The sequence below is a fragment of the Micropterus salmoides genome, unplaced genomic scaffold (assembly GCF_014851395.1).
Source record: "Micropterus salmoides isolate LMB-PRFRI ecotype aquatic unplaced genomic scaffold, ASM1485139v1 Ms_hic_scaffold_22, whole genome shotgun sequence".
Lineage (NCBI taxonomy): Eukaryota > Metazoa > Chordata > Actinopteri > Centrarchiformes > Centrarchidae > Micropterus > Micropterus salmoides.
In genome coordinates, this window is record NW_024041373.1 from 20,097,984 (window position 1) to 20,121,482 (window position 23,499).

At 41.4% G+C, this 23,499-nt stretch overlaps 2 protein-coding genes across 3 annotated transcripts; both read right to left on the reverse strand.

Annotated features, from left to right (window-relative positions):
• Positions 1 to 580: 580 nt before the first annotated feature.
• ndnfl (neuron-derived neurotrophic factor, like) lies at positions 581 to 10,539 on the reverse strand. Of its 2 annotated transcripts, XM_038738191.1 has the most exons (4): positions 10,014 to 10,539; positions 7,040 to 7,292; positions 4,807 to 4,931; positions 1,249 to 2,705 (listed from the first exon to the last, which is right to left on the reverse strand). In XM_038738191.1, exons 2-4 carry the CDS (start codon positions 7,216 to 7,218, stop codon positions 1,249 to 1,251), a joined length of 1,761 nt encoding a protein of 586 aa, XP_038594119.1. In that variant the 5' UTR covers positions 7,219 to 7,292; positions 10,014 to 10,539. The 2 variants fall into 2 exon arrangements, with proteins under 2 accessions (XP_038594120.1, XP_038594119.1); XM_038738192.1 differs by lacking the exon at positions 10,014 to 10,539 and having other exon boundaries at positions 581 to 2,705; positions 7,040 to 7,218.
• Positions 10,540 to 14,687: 4,148 nt separating this feature from the next.
• Positions 14,688 to 22,515, reverse strand: LOC119917712 (SPARC). Its single transcript, XM_038738122.1, has 8 exons — positions 22,453 to 22,515; positions 21,632 to 21,704; positions 20,864 to 20,975; positions 20,475 to 20,593; positions 20,233 to 20,387; positions 19,230 to 19,342; positions 18,135 to 18,229; positions 14,688 to 15,692 (listed from the first exon to the last, which is right to left on the reverse strand). Exons 1-8 carry the CDS (start codon positions 22,513 to 22,515, stop codon positions 15,640 to 15,642), a joined length of 783 nt encoding a protein of 260 aa, XP_038594050.1. The 3' UTR covers positions 14,688 to 15,639.
• Positions 22,516 to 23,499: the final 984 nt, after the last annotated feature.

The window sequence follows — 23,499 nt, forward strand, 5'->3', positions numbered from 1 at the left end:
ACAAAGCCTGTCATAAATCTACAATCAGTTCTGATTAATAATAGATAAATTATTACGTTTATTTAACCTTTACCCTGTTTCCATTTTAAATTTTAAGCCTACATTGTTGTAACATAAATTCTAAATCTATGATTAACTAAACTTATATTTAACAGTACATTAAGGTTACAGTATCATATTTATACAGCCAATACAGTGTTATGATGTTTGAGGTCTTATTCATCCTTAGGGGTTCTACTCGGTAAATATAGATACGCAATTAGAATAAGTAACTTGACAGCCAAGGGAAGGATTTGTCTTTCAGAAATAACCCTCACAAGGCAGGGCCACTTTAAGACACAGTTATTCAATATTTTAGTTTCCCTGTAATATTTAAACCAGAGTCTTTCCAATGCAGCCTCATCTAGTTACCAAAATAAACAAGTTCCCTAAAATTAAATGTCACAGATCTGTATAGCACTGAGCTGCATAAGGCCTCATCTATTACAGTAAAAGTGTAAGCTATCTGAAAACAACTTGGTGGCAAGAAAATCTAATTTGATGTTCCAGTTTACATACATGCATCACTCAGTCAAGAACGTACAGATACCCTAGTATTTATTGGTGCGTTTGAAGCAGCACAAGAACACATCAAAGACAATGAGGCAAGTCACTAAGTATTTTTCACTGCTTCATGCGAAAGCAGAACACAAAGATACACACTGACTTTGAACTAAGCATCTGTAGATTTGTACAGGTTTATAAGCCTGTACAATATGCAGCACTGGAAATATACACTGTAAACCCCCTGTCTCAGATGTTATCCAATTATTTCCCCATCTGTTTCTGTTGCATATTTGGCACAGTCTCTGTTGTTGTTTATGTATTGACTTTCTGTCATCACAAACCTCATTTGTCCTTTGTACTCAGACACAAAATAAGCACTTGGACAACTGGCACATCATTATCATGATCAACAATGAAAAACAAAATGACAAAAAGCACGAGAGTTGTATTTTAAATGTTATGAACTTTTGCTGGTGTTCAGATCCTTCTCATATGCTTTCCATCCACTCGCATGGATAGTGCAAGTGGTGTTTGACTATAACCATTGCTCCTCCAGGGGGAATATTTCCATGTTATGGTAACAGTCTCTCCACAACAGTCAAATGGCTACGTTCTCATGGTCAGTCTTTACAGCATGTCCATGGCTGATGCATTGTTCCCTAAACTGGGACAGTCTAAAAACCTCCTGTAGGGGGCAGCAGCTCAGCATTCCTTTCTGGTCTTCACCATCTTGCTGGCGTACTTGATAGGGATCCCCCAGCGTCTCATTAGATAGACATCAAACACATAAGCCATCCCTGGCTCCAGGCCCCCGATCACAGCTGTAGTGACGGCCCGTCGAGGATTCAGCTCCTGGAAGTACTTGCAGAGAACCCTCTCGGTGTCAGACCGGGACTCTGGACCCAGACAGGGCGCGGTTAGAGCTGATACTCGTCCTGCCTCTGCTTCAAGGCCTCCCAGGTTTCTGCGGTACACACAGTACAGGCTTCGTTCCTCTGTGCCCATCCAGGCCAGGGTGACACTGTTGCAACCACGCAACCGGTTGAAGGATTTAATCTGCAAGGTTGAGGGCAGGGATGGGACCCCTCTGCGGTGGTAGGCGGAGGAGGTTTGCATTTTGACTGAAGCCATCAGACCACCTGGTAGAGCTGGATCTGTAGCAGCAGAGGTCCGACCCATGGTAGTTTCTTCTCTCTCCAAGTGAATGAGATAGGAAGGACTTCCCTGGAGCCAAATGTGCGCTAAATCTCCCCCCACAGCCTGTGAGGTCAAAACTTGACCTTTACTGGACACAGTGACCTTGACCTTTTCACCTCCACCGCAGCTCTGCAACGTGAGGAGGCCACTCTGCTGCAAGCCCCGAGGACGGAAACTGAAGAACTGCTCTGAGCTGGAGCCTCTGTCTTGGAAGGTCACCCACCTCAGCTCCCCTTCTCTTAGCGTGGTGATCACCGCCCGAGCCTCCTCGTGTGTTCGAGCAAATGTCCCCTCGTACGCCATGCTGGTCCCGTTCAGCTTGTCGATCACAAAGACGTCTAGATAGTACTGGGTGTCAGGCAGGAGCTCAGAGACGGTGCAAACATTCTCTGTACCCTGGCACACACACTGCAGATCAGCATACTCATCAGAGAGGGAAGAAGAAGAAGGTGGACTCTGGGGTTCAGGGTAAGAGTCCCACTGCTGCCACCACCACTCTTTCAAAATCGGCCACACCGTCACTCTCCTCCTCCTCTCCTTCTTTTCTTGTTTCTGATCTTTCTCTCTCCTCATGCTCTCTTGTGCAGCACACAGGCTGGGGTAGTTTTGCTGCGTGTTGACGAGGACACAGTAATCATAACTCTTCTGTGTGTGTGGGATGCTGGTTATGGAGGCACTGGGCGCCCAGCTGAGGGTGACACTGGTCATGCCTACACCTAATGTGTGAACTCGAGGGTCGGCTGGGAGCAGGGGGAAGGTGCCAGAGGGACCCAGGCCTTCATGGAGGTACACAGTAGCTCTGGTGTTCTGCTGTTTGGAGCGCAGCTTCAGGATGTAGATGGAAGCATGGGGATAGGAAGGACCCCTGTAGGTGTCCACCGCACTGCCTGTGAAGCTGTGCATTTTCTCATCAGTCCCAGGACCTCGCCACCACACCTCGGGCATACTCTTTTTGGTGCTCCCTATGAGGAAAAACAAAAATTGAGAACATACTGATAAATGAATAATTGCTATAATAAATAAAAGTCTCATTCTGATTTTTTTATTGATTGTATTGTGTGTGCATTCTGTTCTGTTAGGTTAAGTCTTATCTTCACCATGAGGTTAAGTCTAGAGAAAAAATTACAGCATGTAACTTCCCATACATAAACTTACAGATCTGCAGATTAAACAAATGAGACAGTAGACCATGAGCATTTTTATAGCTATTTTAAATTTTGCATACAACCAGGCTAGCTGTTTCCCCCTGCTTCCAGTCTTTATGCTGAGCCAACCTAATTGTCTCCTGGCTGCAGCCCCATATTTAGCATACAGACATGAAGATGGTATAGATTTTTTCATCTAACTTTCATCAAGAAAGCAAGCAAATGGGCATATTTGCCAAAAAGTCAAAATATTCCTTTATTTCCTTGTGTTTGGATAGCCTTTCCTAGGAACCCCGAGGAGCATGGGAGGTCATATTTAGTATGTTTCCAGCAGAAGCAACAACAGTTTAGAAATAAAAAAGTATTGCAATTTAATGAGCAGCAACAGCCACCGCAACTGAGCAGACCATAATGACTTCATTCTTCATTAGAAGAATACTCTTTTTTTATCAGCACAACATTGAAGGAAGATAATCAATGAGCAAAATCTTTAACAAGGCAAAATATTATTACGCTTTTTCCTGGTATGCGTACACACTGTACTTCACTTCACAAGGGTTTCGGGGGTTGGAGGACACTGCAAATTGAATAAAACAATAAACAACTGAGCGCACAGAACCTGCTTGATATAGAGAAAATCCAAATCACAAGAATAAATGAACAAATGAATAAATGCAATGTCAACTGCCACTTCAAAAGTGGTTTTAAGTATTTTCATTCATACCTAAAGTGCTGTCATTCTGAAGTACACCCTCTTCACTTCAGTAACGTAACTGACAAATAAACACACAAAAAAACCTGCCACCACACGTCTTCACTGTTCATTGCTCCTCGAGATGAGAAATCGCTCCTCAAATGAGACCAAATGTTTCAGAATCAAAGTGAATAATTCAGGCTGGCGATGGGGACCCATGAGTTTAGGATCTGAATGATTCATGGGTCATTTTATAACTTCATAATGTTATTTTACCATGTGAGAAGCTTGTTTGGTTAACCTGGAAAAGTGCTCATGGAACACTCCAAGGCATATTTTCTTTTCTAGAAATCTGCCCCTTTTTAGTTTGGAAATGTGACTTTCGTTTTAAGACATTTTGTAATTTTGCTGCTCTATGGTTTGTTTTTTTTCCCTTCTGAGTTTATTAGTTTTATTTGGTTTGCAAAGCACAAAATATTGCAGACTAAGATCGCAGTTTTATTTTATTGCTTATTCAATGTTTGAATCAAGAGTTGGCACCTCTTTTCGGTTGATGCGTGTGCGAGTTTTATGAGTTAAAATCCAAAGCCTCATATAAAATTTATGACAATGTGACAACCAGATATGATCACACTCACTGTCTCTGTCCTTGTCAGAGACAGTGGCTGGCTTTTAGAAAAAAAAAATAAAGCATTTTCTGTGCTTTGAAATTAAACAAGCAGGTACAATGTGCTGATAAGAAGATGGACAATAAAAATAATATCACTCTTATCTGAGAATTTGTGACAAAGAAATTTGGAGATAATCGCTTTTCAAAAACAGGCCACAGCTGTGATACGATTGGTCGATAGGAATCAGTCTATTGGTCTATAAACATGATATAACACCAGTGGTATATTAAAGCTATGACCTTCAGGCTGCAAACATCAAAAGACAGACAAACAATGCAAAAACTATGTACCTGGCATTTCAGAGATTTATTCTTATATGACTTTTTAATAGTTTGATCATCCTTACTACAAATCCTGGTTATAAAGCTGTTCCAGAGAGTAAACTCTCCTCTACAACTACAAAGTTAAATAAGATTAGAGTTTTTGCCCTCTACTTAAATCCCATCTGTTAGGTAGTGATGATAATATCTAATTGATCTTCTTGGCTTAGCCTTCATCTTCAGGGTAAAGTCGTTGTCTGAAGGTGCAGGTTGTGGTCTTACTGTTCACTCACACTGCAGGCTCTTGTGGGGTTTGTCCTTCCGGGTTCTGGCCGCCAAGCTCCACTCGATGGGGAGGTCGCAGGGGCTGACGGTCAAAGACATCGCTGCAGTCTCCTTCTTTAGCATGAAGTATAGCCTGCGGAGGAAACACCAAAAGATAACCGCAAGAAGTTGTTCGATTCATCACAGGAAATGTCAAAAAGATAACACCCTGCTTCTATTCAGCTGCAATGTGATGGATGAGAAGATATCTAACAATGCATAGTGTGCCACATTCTTTCATTTTGTTGGATGATTTGCCGATACGGTGGGCTGGTTATAATTTTCTTTCTTAAAGTTCTAACATCTCAACTGTTGCAGCCAGTCTGCCAATCACTGTCTTCCCATTTGCCTGCATGCTGATCTGTCATTTGATAGCAGATCAGGAGAGGTGACCTGAGAATCACATGATAAGGCAGCACTGACAGTTTCAGATGGATATCTGGCTGTTTGCTGAGACTGCCTGGGATCGTGCCTAGCATAGAAACTGTCATGTCCCTTATTGTGATCAGATGTTTTACAGATTGACATTTATTGATTGAAGTTCACTGGCAGTTAAAGGACATTTATCATTCACGCTGTGGTGGTCTGGTCTTAATTTAATTCAAATAATCACTGTTACTCATGAGTCAATGTTAAACTGTTCACCTCCACAAAGAAGCAGGCAGATAGAAGACATCTGTCTTTTGAACCTGACTGGCATTTCTTCACAGCTAGTTACCATCCATGAAAATTAAGCAAATGCGTTAATAAACATTTGTTCTCCTTCCTTACAAACATCATTATTCATGATTCTGCGCAGATGGCGGTTGTTTCCAAACAGATGTGCGACACTATCATTCTCAAGGGCGGTATGCAGCTTATTTATTAGAGTGATTCATTTCTGAATCAGTGTTTTCTCTCCATTATTTGCTGTGCGGTTCTGCATGACTGCACTGGTGGACAGACTGTGGCACACAGGGAGATGCATTTCGCAATTTTCGGCTCCCAGTTTCAGAAAGCAAACACTGGCACTGTTGTGTAAGGTTCAGGCCAAATGCGCTCCACTTCCTCCCGCTGTCTCTACAGTGGTGCTGGAATCAGCCACTGTCTCCAAAAAGGTGGTTGAGGGATGGCTGGTGACTTGTTATTGAAGTGGAAACAAGGGCAAATCTGATGAGCAGGCCTCAAGATTTATTCATGGGTCTTCAATGAACTGAAAATGAGGAAAAATCTTAAGGAGATATACTCTTACTGTTAAGGAGCCATTTAGTGTTGTGTTGAGTTAAAAAGACAATGTATTTGCTTTCAGCTTAAACTTGTTTCAAAAGCAGAACAAATTGTTTCAAGAATATTCAGTTGGGAAGATACACTTTATTTCAGTCTTGCTTGTATTATAAACCTGTCTTCTTCTTGACACTGATGTCTTAATTTCAGGTCTCTTTGCTGGACAAACGTTTTGTCAAGATGTGTGGTACATTTATGTACAAAGATGAACATTTAATTTTAAATGATCTATTTTATTGTTTGACAATACATTTAAAGTTCAGTTTTGATAAGCATTCATCATTAATTACATATATAATAGTTGACTCCAGCTTCTTATATTGTTTTCTATTGTTGTGGATTAAATATTGTTGGATTTGGGGCTGTTTGTAAAAACAAAAAAACTACTTTCTGACTCATTGTACCCTGGAGTGGTTCCCAACCTATTTTTTCCTGTCATACACCCCCAGATCAGATGAGCTCAAGTAATCCTTTATCAATTCCACCCGTCATGTTCCAACTGTGTTCATTTGAATGCATTTTAATCTGGATTTTATATAATATTGTTAGTTATATTGCTACAGTATAGTTTTCATACAAGATATGGTCTCATTGTTCCAGATTTGTTCTCTTTCTTTTCTTTCATTCATACTACCACCACTTGTTGAAGCTGGATGGGCATTTATCTTATTTCTACCTCTCTGCTCAGCTACTTTTCACAAAGTACAGTTTTAGGGTACTTGTACTTTACTCTAGCATTTTCTGCTACTTTATACTTCTACCCCTCTACATGTCTGAGGGAAATATGACCTTTTTACTCTGATGCTCACAAGCGACCCAGCAATACTTACAAACTTTTAACATTTCAAATTTTCAACAGTTGCAGCCTTGATGGCAACCAACAACTAGACCACATAAATGTTATTTTACACCTTTCTCCTATCACATCTGTTGCCCTACCTGCGAGTTCTTCCTTTAGGGAGAGTTATGGGGGTGATCTTTTCTTCTGCTAACCAAGTAGTTGGGCGAAGTGGCACCTCATTCTCAGGTGCCAGGGCTGAGTGTGCATGAGGCCATGAATAGCCACAAAACAGTGCCAAGGCTGCACAGAGACGCCAGGACAGGGACTTGAGTGCCATCGCTGGTTCTTGCTCTCTGTCTCTTTCACTCTTTGACTTTCCTAAGTCGCCACGTCTTGGATATCGCCCCGGCTCTGAAAACACACGGTGGAAAGGTCAAGAACATCAATCAGAGCACATCAACACAGACATACACACACACACACACACAGTAGTGTACTCAAATCCACTTAGTTAAATTTCTACTGTACCATTCACACAGACGCCAAAGAGCTGTAGTGGCTGATGATTCACTGATATGAAGAAACATCCCATCCTATTCAGACAGAATTATTCATGCAGGGGGAAGAAATTGCTATGCTATAATACTCTGGGATGTGTGTGTGTGTGTGTGTGTGTGTAGCACAGCTTGACACTCACTATAAAAAATCACCCATCTCACTACTTTTCAAAGTGTGAAGTGGGTTGCTAATATCACTCTGAAGTCGATGCCTTTACATTTACATCTCTATTTTTAGTCGGGGAGTTCAAATGGGTCTGTTCTCCAAATATCTTTCATCACGGGCATTTGCGGCCATTTTATCAGGAGAAAGTGACGCCATGCTGATGTGGAAATAGGCACACAAACAACACCTGAAAGAGGCACACAAACAACACCTGGAGGTGCTCTGATGCAGTCAAATCCAATCAGCACACATAAATATCTGACAAGAGGAACTTGTATCAGATGTTTCTATCAGCTTTTTCTTTCTGTCTTTTATTTTATTTCTTTCAAGCCCTATTAGTATTTTCTGTCTCCTGTTTTTTTTCTGTGTCCATTTATACATGTGGGATTGTGATTTAGTGATAGTGGATAGGATGATTACAGGTCTCGGTGTTCTTCTTGCACCCGACAGAGAAAACACATTTGTTCAAAGTCACACAGTCTTCACATACACACTCCCACCTTTCTCTAACAAGGTGTATTATGTCAATGCTGCGCCTTATAGATCAGATGACAATCACAGTGGAACCATGAAGGCGGCTACAGAAGGTACATCTGAGTCTTTCGGGCTCCGGGACGCTCCAAGATCCAAACTCACAAACCGTCACACAGCTACAAAGTCGCACAGAGGCGCCTGCTCATTATCCTTGCAAAGAAAGAGGGGAGTGAACGACCCATAAAGCTTTAACTGAGAGACATGCTGTGGGAGAGAGGCAGATTGAAATGGGAGGGAGGGAGAGAGGGAGGGAGGGCTGTGAAAATGGAGACCAAGAAGAGGAGGATGTTGGATACTGGAGTAATTAGAGGCAAGGAGACGGAGGGAGTAAAAGAAGAGAAAGTGCAACTGTGAAAAAAGTGTTAGAATCAGAGGAGGGAAAAAACATTATTGCCGTGCAACAAGGTTGCAATGAATTTGTTTCAGTGTTTTAGCCAGATACAAATGAAGCTGATTGTTGTTTACTTTAGCCCCCATGACGAATGGGTTCTAATGTGTCACATATGACCAGACGGCTGCCCAACACCACAGCCCTTCGCACACTCCCCCCCTCATTCAGTTCTGATAAAGATGAAGACACAAAAAAAGCTTGGCGGGCTTGTTTCTTCAAAACGTACCCGCTAATAAAATATGCATACGGCTCCTCAGCAAATTATGGCCAATTGAATTTTCATAAGGCAAAAAGGCTGGGTCTTACAGAGAGAGGGAGCCTGGTGAACTTAACTACCGCCCTCTATAAATAAATACACACTCCCCTTTAAACACAGGAGCTCATGACTTTGATGGTCCGCTCACTCTCTGCTCAGCTCTTTTTTTTCTCTTGTAGATGAGTTTCCTCTTTCCATTATTTTTATCCCAGACTGCCAACTGACTGCATTTATTCTGGATACTGTTTGGGTTTTAATTAAAGATACTTCAACCTTGGTGTGTTTTAACTTTTTCTTTCTCTCTTGTCCCTTCTTTTTCCGTTTGCTTTTTACCTCATTTGGCCCCTTTTTAAGAAGTTGATGCAGGCTCAGTTTCAGAGGGACAGGTTGAGTGCTGTGTGCTCACATTGTATTCGCTATCTTCTATCTCCCTGAGCTCTGGCAGGACCATCTGCCTTCTGTTATCTGTGGGCAGGGACAGATTAAATGGCATGGGGTGGTCCCTGCAGGATCCGTTGTCCCCCGAAACTACTGTGGGCAAAGAACTGGCCTGTGGTTCATAGTGGGAGTTGACGGGATGATGGTGGGGTAACATGTGAGGACTGTGGAACTTGATAGGATTTTATGGCTGATTTTCTACCTCGCTGCATGCAGCTTTGAATATATTATCTCTTCTCCTGTCTTTCTTACTTTAATTGTCCTTTCTTGCCTGCATCTCTTACTGTACTTGTCTTGTACTTGTGTATTTCTCTCTCACACACTTTTGTACAGCATCCTGCCCTTTCTTGATACATACTTTATGTCTGCACTTTCTCTGTGGTAACTGCCCCGCTCCGCAGTCATACTTTTCTTTTCAAATGACAAGAGAATTATTGGTAGTCAGAAAGAAAATACAGGCGCAGTGAGCAATAAAATACACTCGTAGCAGATGAGCACAACCTTCAGACATGCCAAAATATGATGCTGTCAAGATAAAAACGATCCTGAAACAAATGAAAAGTGCCCTGCATCTGTCTCAGCTTTTTTAAAACCCCTCTAGGGATGCACACACACACACACACACACACACACACACACACACACACAGAACTGATCCAAAGAAACAAGTTGCTGACTGACACAGTTGAAATATGAGATGCTGATGCACTAACTCACACACACACACACACACACACACACACACACACACGCTCTGCAAGGACAACATGCATGCATGCATCTCCCTTACCTTCTCTGTCAGTGCACGCTCTCCCTCTCCTGCGCAGGGAGTGAGGAGTGGGATCAAATGATAGAGGGAGCGAGGATGGAGGAGGAGGAGAAGGGGATGAGAGTCAGTCGCGAGGAGAGGAGGAGCGACAGCAGGTTGTTGTCGGGCGTTCCACTGACACCGTCTCCCATGAGGTGCTGCTCACTCCCTACTTCAGGAGGTGTCTCTTCAGGGCTCAGGTGTCCCTTCAGGGCTGTCCCAGCTCCGCTGTGCCCTGGTGTGGTTCAAGGCTCCCCTGGCACTCTCCTCACTCTTTCTCTCTGTCTCTCAGTCCTTCACACGTGGAGGCTTGTCCTGCTAAACACTGTCTGAATGTCATCCAGTCAGTGAAGCCTATGTCCCCTCTCCTCTTCTTGTTTTCTCTCTGTTACCCTTTACCTCCCCCTCCTGTTCTTTGCACTTGTTCCTTCTGTTTACTTCCTCTGGTAGTGAACAGAGCTCACTTGCAATTCAAATGGGCTCATGTGTGATTATGTGTGTTTGTGTATCTGTATGTGCAATCTGAGAGTGAGGGAGCGAGTGGGTGAGTGTGTGGGGGCTGGCGGTGAGGTCGCTGAATGGGGGTGGTGATGAGGAGAGAGAGAGGAAGAGAGAGAGAAAGAGAAAGAGAGAGAGAGAGAGAGAAAAAAAGAGAGTGTGTATGTGTTGTCAAGTGCAGCGTTATGGAAAAAGGAGGTGATGTAAAAGTTAAATACATTAACCATTCCCTGGCTGGTCTGATAACATCTGTATAAGGGGAGAAGGCTGCAGACAACATCTTAGAGGTTACACTGTCTTTGTGCGCCTATCGCTTGTTCATTCAGGTGCTAAGACTGCCTCTAAATGAACATGTTTACATGGCTTCTCATCCACTTCATGGTTTTATGCAAATATTTAGTGTGCTTGCTGGCACCTAAAAAATAAAAACTGTACCAAAGTGTACCATCTTTTACAAAGATGTAAAAAAAAAAATCATTTTTATGCACAGTATACCCTTGTTTCATCATCATGATTTTTATATATTATATCATTTTCGATATCATGCTACTTGGAGTTACTCATATATAGGTTTAGCTATATGTTTTGAACATTATATATAGTTTAATGTAGTATGTCTGCTAAGTTTGCTGTCAAATGAGGTGAACATCTCTTCAGGATCTTAATGGATTTAGAGTTTCTAATTCTGAAAGTACAAATTAAGTTTTGCATTTGATGTTTAATAATGGATGTTTTTTGAGTTAGGTCTTTAAAGAAAAACGTATAGTTCATTATATCTACCATTAGGCACTAGACAGCTCACACCCTGCAAAGTGTTTATTATTTTAATATACTTACTTACATAAAAACTACACATAATTTGACAGTCTTTTTACTTTTACTAATTCATTCACCCTTTTGCATACAATGTGAATTTCATCCTAGTTAAAGGAATACTAAAACTTATTTTAAATAGTTAAATTCTTATGCATAATTCAGCAACTAACTTAATATGTAGACTCATTAAGCACTTATTGTGAATATTTTTTAAAGGAATAGTTTGACATTTTGGGAAATATTCTTATTCCTGCCAAGAGAAAATTGATACCACTCTCATGTCTGTAGGTTAGGCTAACTATCAAGCTGGAGCCAGGCAGTTAATTTAGCTTAGCACAAAGACTTTAGACAGGTGTCAACAGCTAGCCTGGCTCTGTCCATGGGTAACACAATCCACCTAAGGCTCCGTAATTAACACATTATCTCTCGTTTGTTTAATCTGAAAACCAAAGTGTCAAAATGTCAATTAGTGGTGTTACAGGGTTATGTGCTCTACAGTTTCTTAGCAAGAAGTGGCTAGTCTTTGTGCTAAGCGAAGTTAACCAGCTGTAGCTAAATCTCCTCTCTTATTCTCTCTCTGCATGCTTTTCCCATCTAGGCATTCTTGCTGACATTAGGATGCATTTAGGCTCAGTAGTTTGTGTTTGCTGCCGGGGCGTAGTTTTAGAGGGAATCTTTCTGTCTGTGGAGTTGAAATTAGTTGAAATACCTGTGCCTCTGCATGTTATAGTGAGGACACAATGTAATGAGCTGGAAATCTACCAGACAGTAAATTCTGTATGCAGTACAGCAAAATTAGGCTTTATGTCCACCACCTATAGGTCAAGTGTAGATCTCAGAAGACTGGGGGGTGGGGAGGTGGGGCATTCATAGCATCTAGCCCTCTCATCTCCACACAATGGCGGGCCTCATGTACGGTGCTCTTTCTCTCTTGAGTTCTTTAATCAATATCATCAGAAAAATAGAAAGAGGCCCGCCATATTGTGTGCTAACTCCCCCTTTTCCATTCTGTGATGGGGCCTTTTCTCACTCATTCACCAAGTACTTCAGTGTAGGACTATTGAGGTCGCTCTGAATGGGACCCACTCCACCCACAGGGAATATTGTCTGACCACAGGCTAAAATCTGAGAGACCCCCACTCTCCCTTCCTCCCTGTCTCTGTCGCCCTGTCACTCCATGCAAAATCCCTTCAAAGAAGAATAAAAAATGTGGCACATGAGCGCTATTAATAAATGTATCACTTTAGGGGCCACAACTGGTCTTTTTTTTTTTTTGGAGGACCCTTTGCTGCAGCTGGTCTCTCTTTCAAAGCCACCAGTCTTCCTCTCTGTACCCCTCTCCATTCGCTGGCCCACTTTCCACTCCCTAAGAAGTTCTGAAAGTCGGCAATCTGGCAGAGCATGATACTGCGGCTGCTTTTGAAGATTGGATGGTGATTAACCTTGGAGAGATTACTGCACACATACAACTTTGTGTATGAGCTGCGTTCTAACAACTTTTATGCAGTTTTGGGGGGGTGGGGGGAATTTGATTTGAGAATCACATTTTCCTAAGACTTTGGACATCTGTCGGACATCTGTCAGACCTGAAATTGAAGCACAGGCTTGGGTGACATGCGCTCACAAGGACTAACACACATCCACTCTCTGCTTCATTGCCATCGTCACTGGCCTGAATATTTTCTTTTGATCCCACAGCTCCTCTCCTCTTGTGTTGCCGTTTAATAATTTATCGACAGACAGTCACCGGACAAACTCCATCCGCACAGAAAGCGACAGAAAGTGAGAGTAAAATTTTCATTTGGCATAATTGCATGAAAAGAAACTGCAAAACTGGCCTTTTTTATTATTGATGTCAGCTTACAAGCCATGCATAATGCAAGGGGCCGTCTTTATGACAACCATGTATTAAATATCATGTTCTGGGGGTCGGGGGTTCTCAGGCTGTGTGCTTTTACTGCCACAGTTAGTTGGCTTTCGTAGACTAAATCCCTATATGGACAGTGCTGTAAAAAGCAAAGACAGAAAGAGGGATTGACAGTAAGAGAAAGTGATGGAGAGCGATCGACAGAGAGAGAGAGAGATGAGATGAAGGGGGGGGGGGGGGGCATGAAGGAGGGTGTGCTAGCTGGGTTAACAGGAATCTTTATTTTTAACAACATGTCATCACCAGCCGCCCATCTGCTCCTGTGCTGTCAGATTCCCTTGGGAGTGTGTGTGTGTGTGTGTGTTTAATGTGTGTAAGAGAAAGACAGAGATGCAAGCAAGCCATCACAGATCAGATCACTGATCAGCACCCAAAGGAGGAGGAAGGGAGTGGACAAGGTTAGAGAGGTGGGTGGCACACAGATATCACTCTCCTCTAATATCCAAATGGGGTGTGACAAGGGAGGACAGTGGGAGTGGAGGTGAATGGTGTGTGTGTGTGTGTGTGTGTGTTTGTGTTCGTGACAGGAAGGTAAAGTAGGATTAGGTGGATCAATCTACAACTGCCCTCTCTGTGTTTGGATGGGGGGATGGAAGGAGGTGGAGAAGGTGGTCCAGGGTTAATGAGAGGGAATCTATTAGCACAGAGGAGGGGGGTGTGAGGACACACAAAGAAGGAGCAGCAGTGAGTAGGAGGAGGAGCTGTGTGGGCTATACTGGACCTCCAGGGGTGGCCCCAACAACTCATTTTATTTATTTCAGATAAAGGCACTAGTCTCTGGGGGAGAAGGGAGCAATGGGGAGGAGATGTTTGCTGGTGGAGGAAGTAAAGGCAAGGACTTTGCATTCAGAGCGTTTTTTACATAGCAGAGAGACAAGACCAACAGCTAGCTGTTCCGCAGGTCACTCGTCATTAGCAAATACAGTTCAGTACAGTTAATCTCTCCCCTTTTGTGCTTTCTTTATGTCTGTTTTCTTTTCTTTCCTCCCAGTTTAGACTTGTTTTTCACTCCATGATGAACGACAGCCTCCAGTGGTCCATTCCTCTTTATCAAAGGTTTTGAGTGAAAATCTGATGGAATGAAAACATCTTGTTTTGATATTTATGGTGATGCACTTTCGTTTTGCACGACATGTAGAGCAAGCAGTCTTCGGTCCTTGTTTGCCTCGTGTCTGCACTGAATCTGCATCTCATATTGAGTACTGAAATCTCTTCCTCTTTCTTCATCTTCTTTCCAATGTCTTTCAGGCATGTTCAATTTTCAGGCTAATTAGTCCAGAGAAACCAGTCATACCAAAGAATCCACCCCAGGCCCCGCACACATCCTCCTATTGATCTTGTAGCGCCAACACAAGCAAAACCACACACAAATTTCACGTACAAGACACAGGCAAACAAACAAGATTCAACAAAAGTTTTCAGAGCAGCATGTATTATAGATGGGGCAAACGTACAAAAAGTCAGCATGCAGCTTGCATTATGCAAGTTTTTTGACCTTGACAGAGTTCAAATGTTTCAGATATTCTACATCATGATCGGAGATGCTGTTTACTGAGTCGGCTGTAAAAGAAATGTTTTGCAGCCCACTAAACCTTTTTTTCTGGTATTTCCGTCTCTCCTCAGTTCCTCCCAGTTTCTCTGCTATCCCTTCCCCCTCTCATGCTCCATTCTCAGTCTTTCCCTCATTTCTGATCCATTTTTTATGCATTACTCCATTACTCTCAACTCCCATTTACAGTGCATTACCTCCTCCCATCTTTCACAAACACACTTTATACTTCTCTCTCCTTCAGTCAGTCACTTTGCTTCCCTCATTCCTTCTCTCCCTCACTCTCCTCCAGTGCATTATGACACTTTCCCTTTCCTTCTCCCCTTCACCCCCTTTATAATCTCTTTGTCTCTTCTCTGGGCACGTCATCCCATACTAAGCATTTGTTTTACCCTTATCTGTATTTCCCATCTAGTTTGTTATTCTCCATGCCATACTGTCTGTCTGCACTGCTGTCATCCTCCCTTTTAAATTGGTTATTGGAAGCATGCTATGTAATTTGGTACTTAATGTTGTCTTTGCTCTTTTACAACACAAATATACAAATGTCAGCTAATATAATTAACAATAACAGCGGTCAGTCCTTCAATTTATTTGTCCCATTGAGAACACATGAATGAACAGACAAGCAGCAGACTCTCAGATTTGATGATGTGATAAATCATTATATTACAAGCTGCAATACATAGTGAAACAGATTGAAAGAGTGAGCAGTGTGTGTAGATGCCATCCTGCTTTTAAATCAGCTGTGGTGATGTTGTCTTCAGTGAATTTTTTACAGTACAAAAGAGATGCAGGAGTTCATGGCTGTTTTCATGTCAAATGTACTCCTTGACTGTAGGACACAGCTTACGGGAACCCATTCTCATTGCTGTGGATAAAACAAAAAAAACAAATAATTTAGTTTAGTCAGACAAATTAAAGTTACTGTACACAATTGGCTTCATTGGCAAGTTTTTAACATAACCCCCCCAAAAAAACTCTAAAATGTTTCTTGAGTTAGCTGAAAATTTTAATAATTTTAAAGAGGCAATCTGTGGAAGAAAAAATATCCATAAGAATTTAATTTATTACAAAACAGAATACCTAATTGTGAAATTTAATGACTACCAAATACTTACGTTGAAATTGAAATACAATTATACAGTTTATTGCACCGAACTATTTTGCACTGAAAACCATCTATCTCAATGTATGTGGTCAATAAGTCACTATCAAGTTGTGCAATTTCAAAAACTTAATTTCCAGTACATATATAAATATATTAGAGTCAAAAATTACATTAATTTCAAATTGTTCAAATTCAGTAAGCTTAATTTTAATCTAAAGATTCATGCAATGTAAAGAAAAATGTGGTTGCTTGTGTTTAGAGCGGCATGCTCTGATCTTATTTTCTTATATTGAACTTTGGTGTCTGTTCAAATCCAGACTATAAAATTCAACTTGAGAAATTCAGATCTGAACATATCAAGGATGAAAAAAAGTCAGTGAAAGGTCTGGGGAAAATAACCCTAATAATGCCATCAGATTCAATTTCCCTGGAGTCAATAAAAGTCATGATATCTTGGCCTTTTGACCAGCCTTCTTTTAATCTGGCTTTTGGAAGTCCACCAACTTTATGGACGTGCAATACTAAATTACCCCTTTAATGCATGAGTGTAATCACCATCCAGGAAATTATGATCCCAAGGAGAAAGGTCAAATTTTGTAAAACTTGAAGCAAAATGGAATCATTATGGAAGAACATGCATCATAATGTATCCTGGAAAGCTTCAAGGAGAATAATCCTTGCTTTTCTTCAACTGTATAAAATACTGTGGACTAATTAGTTCAGATGGAAATAGGTCCACATGCATAGGGCGGCTTTTTTTCACCACGGTTTTATTTTTTTAATACTCAAAGTGTTTATTTTAAGATTCTGCCAGGTAACAGGCTGAAATAATGACTGAGGATCATTCTAAACCCTTTATTACATATATCGCAAACCCAACCAAGCAAGAGGCTTCCGGTCTGAGACGCGAATTAAATGCGAAAGTCCGTTAAACCTGCATTCTATCGAACAGCCAGCAGGGGGCGACTCTTCTGGTTGCAAAAAGAAGTCCAGTTCCATTAGAAATAATGGTAAAATGACCCTATTTCTCAGCTGATTTATTACCTCAGTAAACACTTTCATAATGAGTTTACGGTCTCAATCGCTAGTTTCAAGTCTTCTTCAATACAACATGATGTTCATTTAGCAAATTATGGTCCCATTTACAGGAAAATAAAACAGAGAGGAGAGTATGCTTCAGGGCGGGATTATCTGTGATTGACAAGTCGTTACCATGGCGACCTGTCAATCAGGCGAAAGTGACTCGTACCCACGACACTATGTAAATTTAACCAGCGCCGTTGAAAAAGCTTATTAGGAGTTGGCTGTTCACTTTCTCTGGTGAGTACATTTAGTTTTAAGTTGTCAGCCCTGTTAAAATGACAGTTAACGTGAATTACAGATGCACCTAGCTAAGCAAGCTAGCTAGCTCCACTCTGGCCATTAGCTCCACCGTCTCATCCAAATATGGTCACTTCCGGGAACTTCCTGGTTGGAAAAACTCAACATGGCTGCGCCCTATCGACCAAACTCGAGGCTTCAAAACGGCAGTCCACAAACCAACGGGTGACATCATGATGACTACGTCCACTATACAGACTATGATTTCAACACCCTAGACTCTAAACTGTAACACTGCAACATCTTTGGAGGGAAACTCCAAGTAGTCTGTCTCAATTCAGATACTTCCGTACATTGCGTACACTATGTAGCCTACTTCCTTGCTTAGTGCGTTCATTTCGACAGGGTAGTGTTGTCTCAAATGAAACGCTGCTGTTTTGCAATTGTTGCCCGCCAAAATATCTGGTTAGTTTGCTCACTTGACTTCAATTAAATTTTATTAAAAATCAGCAAAAATGAACGTACTTCTACTTTTACGAGATCATAACTGCTGCAGCTTCCTTTGTTGCCAATTTTTAACAGGTTTAAAAATACGTTGGTTGTCCCTCCCCTTCTGCTATGTAGCTAAGATGGCAAACATTGAGGGTGAGATGTGCACAGCATTCCACAATCAATTTCTGAACGTTATGAGTGCACCATCCAGGTACTCATAGTGCAGTGTGCAGTTTGAGGCACACCTATACCACTTGCCAAGTGCAAACCAGATGTCTGTCTCCCTCTGACCTCCATTACAATAAAATTGTCTTTAAGTAAGCTATAGCATTCGTCAACATCTGTGACCGTGTGGAATAACAGCAACACTGGGCAAAAGTTGTGACTAACACATGAAATGGTAGAACCAGTCCTCGGAGCGATCCACCAGACAGGTTGTCCACTCTCGTAGGGTCACCTTCCTGTTACTGTTACTGTCACATGACCTGCAAACACACCACAGTATATCACTTGGTGACCTCATAACATAAGGCACACACACACTTGCAAACACAAAATCACAGATTCATACAGATAGATATAGAGATGGTACAAAGACAGCCATAGTTATGGAAACAACTGCACTGGGGCTCTTCCATAGCCATTGTCTTTCAGTTCACCCTGGAGTGTTATCTCTGAAGGGTACTCTTTCAATTTGTGTTAATCCATGGGCAGCGGGAGACACAGTGGGTAATAAACATTATCATTGCTGGGAATGGCTTGACATTGACATAGCCAGCCATACTCCACAAAACCTGTCACTGCAGACTGGCAGAGAAAAGGGGGGTTGGGTGGGAGTAAGGATGGAAGAGAAAGGGGGAGAGATGGAAGGATGAAATAATGGCACAAGAGTGAAAACGAAGGAGGGACTGACAGAAAGCAAGGCTGAGGAAAAGTCCATTTGTAGGAAAGATGAAAGGAAAATAGGAAGCGCAGAGGGGGGGAAAGAAGTGCTTCAACATGGAGGAGGAGTAAGATGATGGCGAGATGGTGTGGTCATGAGATCGGAGGGGAGGAGGACACAGGAAGCGGATATTGGCATGGAGAATGAATGGATAGATGGCGTGCAGAGAGAACAGCAGGGTGGGAGGTGCAACTTGGCCACAGAGCGGGGGCGAAATGCATCGCTGTGTGACATTTTTAACCCTTGGTGTTTCAGTAATTAGCTGAAAAAAACATACAACACTGTCCTTGCCTTGTTGACCACTCAGTGGTAAGTAAGAATTTACCTACTTATCAAATAGGTAATTTAATCATAGATTTTTCCCTCCCATGCTACTGGCTTAATGAAAATACAACTAAACACTAAAAATGAACCATTAGCTTATGTTAACGCTGTGATGTTGTGTACTAAACTAAATTCATTCAAATCTGACTCAACGATCCTGTCATCCAGCAGCTAACATCATGTATGCAGCCCTGTCAGCTACTAGAGGTGGGACTGACTGAAAGAATGGCGTAGCACAGTGCTCCATTGGCATCTTCTTGTAACGCAGCTTCCTCAGGTCCCTGCGGCTCAACTTGCCATCTTTGTTCTTGTCCAGTTCTGTAAATCTTTGCTAAAGAAACAGAGGAAATAAATATCAAGAGAAAACTGTTCATCTTATTCAACTAATTGTTTGCACTGTTTCTGCTAAACATCAACATGTTAGCATTGTCATTGTGAGCATGTTAGCATGCTGAAGTTAGCATTTAGCTCAAAGTGTCGTCCAGTTTTATAGAGCTAGCATAGCTGGATACTCTTAGTCTTGTTTTACAATAAAAAGTTGTATTTTTGTCCATGCTGAAGATAACATTATTGAAAGACAAATTCATTAATCTAGGAAAGCAGATAGAGGTGGAGATGTATGAAATACCACAAAAATGGTTTTAGTCTAAAACACTGTATATCATTTTACACATCATCAAAATAATGCATGAGTTTTTTTTAAATTCATTTGAGGCCAGGAGGTCAAAGTGGCTGGCGGGAGGATATTAAGTTATCCGTCCATTTACCATCTTATTGAATAATTTAGTGATTATTGACCAAATACTATTTTTACATGGTTTTCTTAAGAGCCCCTGTCTTGTTCTGTGGATGACCACACCACAAGCAACACAAGAACTTGCCACTTAACAGCAGGTTGTTAACATCGATTTCTTGCTAGACAATCCATGAAGCGCAGTTTGTATATTAGCACGATGATGGTGTATGGTGTCATAAACAACTTTATGCTCGGTGTTCGGTTACACTGGGAGTGATAGTGATCCCTTGATATATTTTTCATCCAGCTATAGTTTCTTTAGTATTACATTTTGTTGTGAATATCGATTTTATTTGCATCATCATTAGCTGAGGTCACTGTAGATCATAAATCTTGTCTACTACTCTACAATCACGTTCTCCCCTTGGAAGCAGACCTTTGGCGTCTGCTGCTTCGGCTCACTTCAGCAGTAACGTTTCAGCTACCTGTGCTAGTTGTGTCCTCTTGGCATGGCTAAGGCAGCTCTGGGGCGGGGCAGCAGGTGCGTAAGACTCCCCCATACGACTCAGGAGCAGAAACCAGTCCAGCAGACGATATGGAAACTGGCTTAACTCCTCCTCAGTGCATTTAGCCTTGGGGACTGATCAAGAAGGATAACAGAGCTCATTTGGCAGATTGCAGTGCCCAGTGGAAATTGTGTGTAATATCTAATGCTGTGTATGTTTACCCAGACAGCGTCCTGTGTGAGCCAGTCCTGTGCGGCGTCTCTTTCTGCAGGCTTCTTTATGCAGCAAACACTCACTGCCATAGGTCTTTCCAAGAACACTGCACACTGGTGCCCTCTGCCTGATTACATTAGCCAGTGCCCATATGCAAAACTATATGTGAGGAAGGATTCTTCATACAATGTGCACACCTGGATTAAAGAAACTGTTATACAGTACTAATTTTTTTAAAGTTGTGGATATCAGTATCATTAACAAATCCAAAGTCAGTGAATAATAAAATTTACATAAGTATAAAGGATTTGTTTGAGTTCATTGGCTGGTCAAAAACAGAAAATTATTAAAATCCCAAATAGCCTGTTACTTGGTTTAAATGCCATGAGGTGTTTACCGTGGACAGGACTGGGGACAAACACATCTGGGGACGCTGACTCCATTTTCCTGAACTACCTGGCACCAAGATCCCACTGGACTATGGCATTTCAGCAGCTCACAAAGCTTTTCTGAAACATGAAGAAACAGCCTTGTTACTACATTGTTTATCTTATTCCTAGTTTTACATCTGTGTATCCTTTACCTGATTACAGGCCTGTTTTGATGATCACTCATTTAGCTTTCAGTACTGATTAAAGGTGTTTTGGATTAGAGCGTATAAAATGTCTCATATGGGGCTATTAAAGATAATGAAATGTCATGGAGTGTTGAATGAAAAGAAAGCTGCAAATGAATGGTGGCAGGACAATGAATGATGCGATGGCTGCCTGATTTTCAGTCATTGCTACACATTCAATTCTTGGTCCAAAATGCCATGTTGGGCACATATGTGGCCCAAAATGGTATTCATTGTTTGCCAGCTATATAAACAATTTCAAACATATTTTTCACCACTTGATGTGAAAATAAATGTTATTTGCTGCAGCCCGTGATGCTTGTTTTTGCACCTTGGACTTTGGAAAGAGAGCAAATAGCCTTAAATGCATTGTATTTATGTTGCATTTATGCTTGATATTAATGTACAGCACTTTACCTGCGTTAAAAAAAAGTGCTATATAAATAAAGTTTGACTTTTACTATAGTGTACTATACTATAAAATCTATTTATATAACTGACATGCAGCCAGAAAATGGCATTCCTCTATACTGTACATTAAAGTCTTACCTGGCTCTACTCTGCCAATATACGGTCTCAGTCTCTCCTCAGCTTGTCTCTGTCTGCGCTGGGCTCTGCCTCCCTGACAAACACACACACACACACACACACAAATATAGTTTTCCAACAGTACTCTATCAGGTTCTTGGCAGAGCTGCAAGGATGAAAGGATCATATTTTTTTCTTCTTCATGTCATTCCAGAGGCACGCACTAAACTCAGGTATAAACTTGTCCTTCATTGTAAACCTATAACCTTAAACTCTGGATCATGATGTGTGCATCACAGGTAAAGAGGCCAATGACCTTCAATCTAAATTATCAAAAAAAGACTCTTAAAGTCAGTGTACTGTAGATGATAAAACACTAAATGGTATGCGTTCTTTATCACATCCATATCCCGTCATATGCCACAATGCAAAGCTATATTTCCACACACTTTGTAGTCAGTGCCAGGTCCACATCTGCCCCCAAAATCTGCCCAGATCAGATGGAAAACAGGTGCAATGCTGACCCATAATACTGGAGCCACACTTCCCTAAGAATTGCTGTTTTAACACCTATCGCAAAACAATCCTGATGACTGTAACCGTGAAGGATGACTACGTGCAGTAAGTATCTCACAAAATATCTACATGATCTTTTACCATTTGTTTACAGTTGCAACCCTGGTGATGAAAAGTTCTCAGGTCATAAAACATTAATATGATTATCATTGTTATTAGTGGTTGTGCCCATCTAGTTTGTAGTTTTTTATTGCTCTCAAATTCACTTCAAAATATGAGATTAACAATCACATTTAGGCAGAAGCCACAGGCAAAGTTAGACTCACCATGGCTGTGCAAGTGTGAAGACTCAGGAGCAGAAGCAAGACAAAGGTCAAGCTGAGGTTCATGGCTGAAACATCCAGTGGGCTACAACAGGAGATTTTCCTGTGGGAGGAAAATATTGGACAAATTCACTCTGATTTTGCAAACATACTGTATCTATTCTATCTATTTCCAGCAGCATTGTCACTTTACCTGTATTTTTTTTTTGATATCAATTACATTTGAGCTAAAATCTAAAAAATAAATAGTGCTGAAGGACTATCAATTTACCCAAATCTAAGCTATTAGATGCATTTTTCTTCTTTCGGCTGTGGTGTCATATACTGACTATTACTCCATTTCCAGTCATTCTGATAATGTAGCTGGGAAACAATGCATCTCACTGAGTCTCAAGAAAACAATCATTTTCCATAGCAGAGGAAACAGAGGGTTGAATTACACTGACAGGACAATCAGCTTCCTGTTGAGGAAGTTATTATAGTCATTTTCGATCCCCCTGGCTGCTTGAAAAAAAACATCTTACCTCTGTCACTTCTTTCTTCTGTTGTTATTCCCCTGTTAGTGTTCACCTTATTTTCCTTGTTGCCAGATACCTTTTTCTCTCCGTCTCCCCGGCTCCTCTGAAGGTATTCTTTTCACAGCTCTCTTCAGCTCAGCAGTCTTTACCTTTTCTTTTCATTTGATCCATCTATTTTTACATTCTTTCCTTATCTAACCCCTCCTCTCTGCGTTTCCCTGTCTGTCTGACTTCTACCTTTACATTGGCTCCTTGCTGATTGCAGCTGAGCGCACAGGTATCTGAACTCAGCGTTACTTTAAGACCCTCTGTGCAGTTGGATGTCGATGAGATGGAATATGGGGAAAAGTACAGGAGAGCTGTACTTACTGAGAGAGTGATAGTAAAGGGAGAGAGGGAAAGGATGTTTTTTTGGGGGAAGTGGAGTGGTTTTCATTGAAGTTGGCACTGGTACACAGGAAGATTTACAGGCCAGAGAGAACATATGGACACACTTCTTCTCGCTCTTGCACTCATCTCTCTCTCTTTCTTT